At 41.3% G+C, this 9,640-nt stretch overlaps 1 protein-coding gene across 1 annotated transcript; it reads left to right on the plus strand.

The window, feature by feature from the left end:
- The first annotated feature begins 2,534 nt into the window (after nt 1–2,534).
- On the plus strand, nt 2,535–9,351 carry ODC1 (ornithine decarboxylase 1). The gene is made up of 10 exons (XM_005420292.3): nt 2,535–2,683; nt 2,850–3,023; nt 3,192–3,364; nt 3,653–3,787; nt 3,945–4,026; nt 4,356–4,439; nt 5,719–5,881; nt 5,970–6,082; nt 6,355–6,569; nt 8,873–9,351. The coding sequence occupies exons 1-10, from the start codon at nt 2,582–2,584 to the stop codon at nt 9,012–9,014; spliced, it is 1,383 nt and encodes a 460-aa protein (XP_005420349.1). The 5' UTR covers nt 2,535–2,581; the 3' UTR covers nt 9,015–9,351.
- Nucleotides 9,352–9,640: the final 289 nt, after the last annotated feature.

A 9,640-nucleotide genomic window follows, 5' to 3' on the forward strand; every position in this document is an offset into this window, starting at 1 on the left:
CAGGTGCGTGGCAGGAACGGGGCTTGAGACGGCCGGGCTCGCCCTTGGGCCGAGCGGCGCCGGGGCGCTGCCCCCCTGCACACCCGGCGGGCGCTGGCCTGGGCCGGGAGCCGATCAGAGAATCACGGGGCAGTTTGGGTTGGAAGGGACCTTAAAGACCATCCAGGTCTAACTCTCCCTACGGCAGGGACAACTTCCATTACACCCGGCCGCTTAGACCCCCGTCCGACCTGGCCTTGAATACCCCGAGGGATGGGGAGCGAGCCCCTCTCCCGCGGAACGCTGCTCCCCGGGCGTCTCGGGGAGATGTGAGCTGTAGTGAAGGTGCACCCCGGGGCTGACAGGCGCCCCTCGGGATGCCGCAATGCCCCAGCTCGGCCGCGTCGGGCTCTGCTGCGGGACCGTGTGGCTTTGCAGGGAGAAGGCGTCGGTGAGCGCAGGGCAGCCGGCCCCGTCCGAGCAGCCCGCAGCGCTCTGCAGGCTCCGGAGTCAGGGGCGCCTTGGGCGCCTTTTCTAGACGCAGCTTCGCTGTTTGAGTACCGAGCCTGCAGGCATGACTCAGCCCTAAGTACAGCTGCTAAATAGGGAAATGCTCTGGAGAACGAATTCTAAATGAGCATAAATTGCCTTTCTTCTGGGGAGCTGCAGACACTTTGCACACAGTCCAAGTAGAAACATCCTTTGGGAGGCTACAGTTTGCACCTACATGATCGTGTTCTGTCTATATGCTGTGTAATTACACTGTAGTTAAAATTATGCAGTGAGGTGGAGATGGAAAGCAAGAACTTTTTAGCAGAATCTGTTGTGGCCAGTAAAAGTAATTTCCTTTTTACATGTTAAAAGGAAAAGTGCTGTTCATGCAGTTCTCTGCAGAGAGGAGGTTAAACTAAATTCTTCCTGATGATGTTCACATCTCTTAACCACAGCTGAAGTCCCTGAACTGCTCTCTGCAAAGCTGCAAGTCTATGATGAGATGCAACTTCTCCTTAGTAACAAGCACCTCCTGAGAAGTGTTTAATTTGCTGCTTCTTATGGTCTCTTCAAAGAGGCTTTAAAGAGAAGACTTTAATCCAGCTTGTGGTAGAATTATCACTGCACGTGAATGAGAGCAGAAGGAGAATGAGGTTCAGTGGATTGTTGGGTTTATTAGAATCAAAGCTTAATCTAGTTTGAATCTCAGATTTGATTTGTCTCTGATAAGTTAGAAATGATCAAAAGATATGAAGTAGTTCTTGTTGCCATATGTTTCTGAAGGTTGAAATGAAGTATAATTGCTGACGTTTCAAAGTTATTCAATAAAATTCAATGAATGTTTTTATACACATATATGGAATTAATGATTCTGTTGGGTTTTTTCTGTTGGTCTTGTTAAACTGTGACAGCTATAAAACATCCTTTTTCAATTGTTTTATAGCCAGACTTTTTGAAAATAAAGGAAACAATAACAACTCAATATTAGTGAATAATTCAGAGTTTGCATAATTTTCAGTCCTAGTCTGCATGACTAGTTTGAGTGTAAAAATTGCTGAGAGAAGGAAGGGGGCTGGATCCCATTACATGAGTGACTTGCAGTGCTGAGGTCTTTGAAAGGTAGCACACTTTGCTTAACAGCTTGATGGAGAATGCTGTTTTTCTGTATTTGGGCTACCCAGTGAAAGCGTGGCCCATGGACTTCATGGGTCATGGATGGCAGAGGAGTGTGCTTTTGCTCTTTAGTTCTAGTTCTCAAGAGACTTTCTACTTAGCAGGTAGATTTCTGTTAGCAATGAAGATTTGTAAAATCCTGTTCTAAAGTGCTAATTGGGATCCCTGTTAAGACTTTTTCTGCAGGTCAGAGTTAGGAACCAGTCTCAAAGTGTGTATCTGCCACTCATGACATCTGAGGTTCTCATGTAGCTTGGAGGTCATGAGTAGAACAGGGAAGCTCTGACTACCAACAGAGCAGCTTCAAGGAAAGCCCTGTTCTCATGTCTGCTTTATGCACAGTCTGAACTGTATTGAGAATCCAGATATTTACCTGGCTTGGACCTAATGACAGTTGACTACTCAGAAGTCAGTAGTCTTGGATTCTGTTGGCAATAACAAGGAAACGCTTTCTTCTGAATCTGGTGAGCTAAAATGGTGCTTGGGAGTTAAAAAAAAAGGTCATAAGTAGATGCTAGCCATAATATTAATAGCTCTGATGTGAAGGAAAAGAGAGCAGAAACTTCCAGGGAGCCAGACTAATAATAACTGACAGTATTTATTTGATTAGTTTTTTCCTTTGAGCAGATTCAGAACACCATAGAATTGTTGAACAGAGGAAAACTTACCTTCCAGCTAGCAAGATTATTTTGCTTCCTTGGTTCTGATTACATCTGTTCTGTCATTGTGCAAGTGTCTAATCTATGCAGCTAGAAGTGATCACTGTAGGAGCTGTATAATTGTAAATTTCATGAGCACAAAGTAGTGGTCGTATAATGACTGGATGAATTGGAGTGAAGTATTGAATGTAAACTATATGAACTCAAGTAATTAACTTTTTTTTTCCTCAGTACTTCATACCCGAGTCATTTCACATAAACCTGAAATCTTGGAAGTCATGAGTAACTTCAGCAAAGAAGAATTTGAGTTGACCTTCCTTGATGAAGGCTTTACTGCCAAGGATATCCTTGACCAAAAAATAAATGAAGTGTCATCTTCTGTAAGTATGATGGGAAAACCACTACATTTCATGATGCTACAAATTTATAAACTAATAGAACAAGTTGTCCTTGCAAATGATCCACAAGACAGCCCCCTCAAATGCTGACCTCTAGGCTTATCCTGTTATCTGTTGTTTGTAAGGTTAAGATGTGTGTTTGCTCTAGGATGATAAAGATGCCTTCTATGTTGCTGACCTCGGGGACATTGTGAAGAAGCACATGCGGTGGCATAAGGCCCTTCCTCGGGTGACCCCCTTCTATGCTGTAAAATGCAACGACAGCAAAGCTGTTGTGAAGACACTTGCTGTTCTTGGGGCAGGATTTGATTGTGCCAGTAAGGTGAGATCTCAACTGTCTTCTGGTCTGTGATGCTGATATCTGTTCAGCCTTACAAGCCATGTTTGTGTAAAATTAAGCATAACTGAGTGGTGTTGCTTTTGTAGTTCTGATTACATTAATCATCTATCTAGAAATATCTTCTACAAGTGTAATCTGTTCTTTCTTCAGACTGAAATACAACTGGTACAGAGCATTGGTGTGCCTCCTGAGCGAATAATATATGCAAATCCCTGCAAACAAGTATCTCAAATCAAACATGCTGCCAGCAGTGGTGTGCAGATGATGACATTTGACAGTGAAGTAGAACTAATGAAAGTTGCAAGGGCCCATCCAAAAGCCAAGTAAGTAATGCTGATTGTTCTATAATTCTTCCATGGGTTCCCAAGATGCAGAAATATCTGCTTTAACTGAAACTTGTTCTTCATTAGTTTAAGGTAGTCTGCAAAACTGTGAAATAATAAACATACTTTTAACCAGTGAAATTTAATCTTGTACAGTTTACTAGCACTTCAGGAAGAGCTAGCAGAGTAGCTTGTATCTTTAAGCTCAGTCTCATTCTGAGATCATACCTGCCTGGTGATGATGTCTGTTATATTGAAACTTAACTCCTCATTTTGTCCTGTTTCTAGGTTGGTCTTGCGCATTACCACCGATGACTCCAAAGCAGTCTGTCGTCTGAGTGTTAAATTTGGGGCTACACTTAAGACCAGCAGGCTTCTTCTGGAGCGTGCAAAAGAGCTTGACCTTGCCATTGTTGGAGTTAGGTGAGCTGACAGTATCAAAACACAGTTGGACTTAATAAATTTCCTTTAAATGGTCTGCCTGACAATAGAGATGCCTTTGCATGTGATGACATGAGTTTATACAAAACTTCTTGAGTAATTTGCCAAATAGCAACTGATATTTTGTATCTTTTTGTAGTTTCCATGTTGGAAGTGGATGCACAGACCCAGAGACCTTTGTTCAAGCCATTTCTGATGCCCGCTGTGTGTTTGATATGGGAGTAAGTCTAGTTCTACTTTCTCTGGAACTACTGCTCAACTGTTGTGGCAAAACTGAATGAAGTTTACAACTGTTATGGGGTTAAAAGCTAGCTAAGTCACTGGCTTGATGTTGTTGGAATTTTTTAGGTCCTGGTAGCTTACTTTGACCAGCTTGGCAGAACTAAAATTGGCAGCTCAAACTCAAATTACTGTTACTTGAACATGTGTTAGCTCTGTTTCAAGTGTTAATGACATGACTTCACATTACTTTTTAAGCTAAAATGATAAATTATAAACTGACATAAATTATAAACTTTTCTTGACAGTGTTGCTGTTCATTTCATTTTAGGCTGAACTTGGCTTCAGTATGTATCTGCTTGATATTGGTGGTGGCTTCCCTGGCTCTGAAGATGTCAAGCTTAAATTCGAAGAGGTATAGCTTTGCTAAGAAGTTGTCAGGTTGTGGAGTCTGCTTTGAGTGTTCATCTGGATTAAATAAAATCTTGCTTTTTCTGTTTGTATGCAGACACATTCAAAAAAATGTGTCTGCCTGGTCAGAAATGTAATTAAGAGGGCAAGAGGAATTAATCTGAAAACTAGAAATTAGATGAGCTCATTAGATTCATGGCTAAATGACTGCACAAACATGCAGAAGTCTCAAAAAAGTAAAGCCAGTTTTAACTACAGGCTTGATTCTTACTGGCATAGACTTTTTTCAGTTGGTGCTGTACTTGAGACTGAATAGATTGGTGCTGCCCCTAAATAGGGTGAAAGGGTAGTTCTGAACCCATACTCCCCTTGGGGTGGCAGCATATGAGGTCAGTGTCGGATTTGATTTAGGACTAGCTTTTGGATAATGAAGTTGTTCAGTGTTTTCCAGTCTGCATTACCTCAGCAATAACATTCTGCTTTCTGAAGAGACAAGGGCACTGAATATTGCTGGGACTTCACTTGAAGCAGTGTTGTCAGAGCCCCTTGCCTTCTAACCCAAGGAGGTGTTAAATGTTACATGTTAACACAAGGATACAGCAGGTTACATTAAACGTTTTCTTACAGTGTGAGCTAATATTGTAGCCCTTTTGGTAGCTCCTAATGAAGTCTGGCTTCTCGTAGTGCAGTATGGGCATGTGAGGCATCAAAAGCAAATTATGTCATTGGGCTCCATGACACGACACAGTCATGTTGTGGTTGGAGGCAGCTTCAGCATAACCTCAGAACCTGGAAATGACTGTTCATGAAGGCAAATGAATTTCAAGTATGATGGTAAAGCCCTCTGTATGCTTATGATCCCATGAGATGACATCTTTAGGATTTAGTAAGCTGTGGAATAGTACATAAGTAGCAGTACTACAAGTGGACTACAAATCAGATTTGAAGTGTGGGGACTTGCAGGGCATTAATGATGGTTTAGTGAGCCTAGGAGGGGTGATTTCCTTCAGCCTCAAACATGACCTGCTTTGTTACTTAAACTTTAAGCTGCAAGTGGTGTCTGCTTTTGTTGCTTTGTATATAGTAAATTTGATTGCAAACAAGATTTTGAATAAGAAAAAAAGCAAAAGCAGTCAATAGAAATTACAATATATGTTAATAGATGTTACATGTTTCACTAGTATATAATTTTGAATTTGAGGGTCTTAATTCATCTCAGACTTCTAAGGTAGCACCTGAGTAGCTGCTGAAATTCTAATACTGGCATCTGATTTTTTCCCTAGATCACAAGTGTAATCAACCCAGCACTGGATAAATACTTCCCTTCAGATTCTGGAATAAATATTATTGCAGAACCAGGAAGATACTATGTTGCATCAGCATTCACACTGGCAGTCAACATCATTGCAAAGAAAATTGTGTTAAAGGAGCAAACAGGTTCTGATGGTATGTAAATCAAGCCCTAGACTTATATCTAGCCGATTGTGTGTGTCTTTCCAAGACTTTTTCTCACTGATGTCTCGACTTCTTCCAGATGAAGATGATGCAAATGACAAAACACTTATGTACTACGTGAATGATGGGGTCTATGGATCATTCAACTGCATCTTATATGATCATGCACATGTTAAGCCAGTCCTGCAAAAGGTACGCCTGTTCAGAAATATCACATACTAGTCACATATCATGGGTGTAGGAGAATCCTTGTCACAGCAGTCACTTCTCAGTTCACTGCTCCCTTCATGTTGCCAGACTGGCGTTTAACTTATGAAGCACGCAGTGGAATTAACTCAAAGCCAGAGGTGAAGAACCTGCAAGCAGCTCTTCCTTTTCTTCAGAGGGGAAATGTTACACTATGATATTGCTTCTGGAAGTTCTGGTTTGATAGTCAACTAATTAAACTCCACTCTCTTCTTTAGCGGCCTAAGCCAGATGACAGCTGCTACTCCTGCAGCATTTGGGGACCAACGTGTGATGGCTTAGATCGGATTGTTGAGAGGTTCAACATGCCCGAGCTGCAAGTTGGTGACTGGATCCTGTTTGAAAACATGGGTGCCTATACTGTTGCAGCAGCTTCTACTTTCAATGGATTCCAGAGGCCAACAATACACTATGTGATGTCAAGACCAGCATGGTTAGTAACTAAGTATCTTGATCCATCAGTACGTCTGAGATCACTGTAATAATAGCTTGTATCAGTTGGCTACCCCTTAGCAAGCAAGGGTAGTTTTGGTGCCACAGCTCTTGAAAAACCCCCTGGTGTGGAAGAAGGCAGTGCTTCTGAAAGCTTTTGTGTGGTTAGAAAAATGCTGATGCTACTAATTACTTTTCTCTGTTGTATATGCTTACAGGAAATATGCTTTTAAAGGGGCAATGTTAGGAGACTTCATTAATCTGGATTCTAGCTAGTGTTTTCACTATTGCACAACATACAGTATCATTATGAATTCTTTACATTTCACTTCTGTGATTTGTAATCAGAGACCAGTCAATCACAGTTGTAATATGTTGTCTTCTAAATTAGTAGCTTAGTGCAGGATGCAGGGATATTCAACAGTGTTGTTTCACAGTATGATCTCTGTGTTTGTTTGAGAGCTATTCCTTGGTTTAGGTTGAGCTCTGGCTCAGTGCAGAGTGCTAGATCTCCATGGGAAGTTATTAAGCAGGTAAGTAAAGAAAGCTGGACTACCTTTTAAGTGCAAGGATACTGTGAAACTGCAACAGTTTAAAGTAACCTGTGTGCTCTGCATTGCAACACAGGTTAATGGATTGCCCCTTCTGTAAAAGTGGGGTTTCCTGTAAGAGGAAGCCCTTGCCTCTCTACTGGTACCTGCCTGCTGAACTGGCAGAGGACTTTTGGGCAGAAGTGTTACCCTGAAGCATAATTAGCTCTACTATTGGGTTGTTTTTGAATTTATTGAAAATCTTTAAGTTCAGGGGAATTCCTGACATAAAAGTAAGAGGAAGCTTCCTCTATTCTTCTACTAACCTTGCTGGTATAAGCAGGGCTTTTATTTTTTCTTTCCCTTAGTAAAACCTCCAGTCGATTGAAGCATTTTTCAAAACACATTAAGCCTTTAGACTTCCCTTAACACTCCAAAACTCTGTCTAATTCAACTAAAAATGGCTCTGTGGGAGAATAATTTGCTTTTTCTCACTCTATCACTAGGTTGCTGTTAAAATTTAATACTTGGTCTGAGGCATGCTGAGCTTAATTATGCAAACATAACTGTAATCCAAGGCCACAGCACAGCCCTCTTTCAAGCCTATGTGTGTTTTCTGTTTTGGCAAGAGAATTCTGTGATAAAGGCTGGCCTTTAACTGAGAGGCATGCATCAATGAGATTATGCTGCAGATCTTTCTAGGACAGGCAAAAGTATTTTGGAATGTCATCTACATATTCTAGAGGTGAACAACTAAATTTGTGACTAGAAACTGTGAAAGATAAAGGACAAGATGATTACATATGTCTAAGTAAAAACCAGTAATACATGAGGAGCCATGCAGTGGCACAACTGTTTTTCTTGCATACCTAAGATAACTAGAACTATAAGGTGACACCAAGCTGAGTGTTGCTGTTGACACATCTGAGGGATGGGATGCCACCCCACACCTGAGAGATAGGGACAGGCTTGAGAAGCGGGACTGTGGGAATCTCATGAGGTTCAACAAGACCAAGAGCAAGGTGCTGCAGCTGGATGGGGGCAACCCCTTGTATGAATCCAGGCTGGGGATGAGCAGATCCAGAGCAGCCCTGCTGAGAAGGACTTGGGGGTGTTGTGGGTGAGAGGCTGGGCTTGACCCAGCCATGTGCCCTTGTAGCCCAGAAAGCCCAATGTGTCCTGGGCTGCATCCAAAGTTTTCTATGAATCTATGAACTAAGTCCAAAAACTCAGTTAACTGAAGTTCTTATGAGGTTGTGTTTTGGTACAGCTCTTGTCTGAACATGGAAGGAGTTGCTTGGTTCTTACTAATCTGGTCAGCTCCTTTATATTCCTAGTCTGTTATCCATACCTTTTCTTGATTCAAGTTACCCAGTAATGTCAGGGTGTGGGATAAGTGACAGTCAAGTTGTCAGGGATTTTCACATCTGAAATTCTGAACTATTGAGCACTAAGTCAGTAAATCTGTATAGCATGAGGTATACAGATGCAACTGTGTGGGTGAATCTTGGCAAATCTAAATCCTACACAGAGATGGTAAAATTGGCTTGGTATTGGTGCTTACCTCAAGGCCTACCCAGCCACAAGTGACCTGCATGGATTCTGCTTTTATTATTTTTAGGTTTTTTTCCTCTATGATAATATCAGGATTGTAGATGATGCATAAAGAATTAATTTCATACTTACTGACAATTAAAAAAAATGTATGTATCTTACATTTTTAGATAGATTGCAGTGAAACAGTTTTTGACTCTCTATTTTTTTTTCTTTCTAGGCAACTAATGCAGCAGATCAAGGAGCAAGGGTTCCTAGCTGAGGTGGAGGAGCAGGATGTTGCTAGTCTGCCAGTCTCTTGTGCCTGGGAAAGTGGAATTGAATATCCAGCCACTTGTGCTTCAGCTAGTATTAATGTATAGGTAATATTTAGTAACTAAGTGCAAGGTTAGTCATTGAATTTAGGGCATTTGGGGGACTGTTAACTTAATTCTTGGTAGAATTTTTAAGTGTTTTTTTTAACATTTAGTTTTGGCATAAATGCAAGAAAAATGACTAGGAGATGGGTCACAATTATCTGTGTTCCTATGGAAACTATTTGAATATTGTTTTATATGGATTTTTATTCACTTTTCATGTATGCTACTAAAGACTGACCCTCAACTGTCAAACAAGTATTTGTAGCTTGTGTATGGCAGAACGGGCTAAGCTTAGTGCTTTGTGACCTACCTGTTTTAAAATAAAGTATATTGAAATAATTGGCCCTGTGTTTCATTAATCTGTAGAAAATTAATGTGTCATAGATGGCTCTTACAGCATATGTGAGGGCAGACCAGATGCTGCAAGCCCAGAACTTACTAATAAATGGATCTCCCCTACCCTTGCTCTCTCAACTGAAGTGAAGGAAAACCCCCTCAAGGGGTAGGGAAATGGAATTGTCTTTTTTCATATGTGATTAGAAGAAAGTTGACAGTCAACTACGTGAATACTCTGTGAACTCTTGTGAATTCACATTTGTTTTTCGCTGCTGAACATGTGTGTACCAAGT

The sequence above is a fragment of the Geospiza fortis genome, unplaced genomic scaffold, assembly GCF_000277835.1.
Source record: "Geospiza fortis unplaced genomic scaffold, GeoFor_1.0 scaffold81, whole genome shotgun sequence".
In the NCBI taxonomy this organism is placed as follows: domain Eukaryota; kingdom Metazoa; phylum Chordata; class Aves; order Passeriformes; family Thraupidae; genus Geospiza; species Geospiza fortis.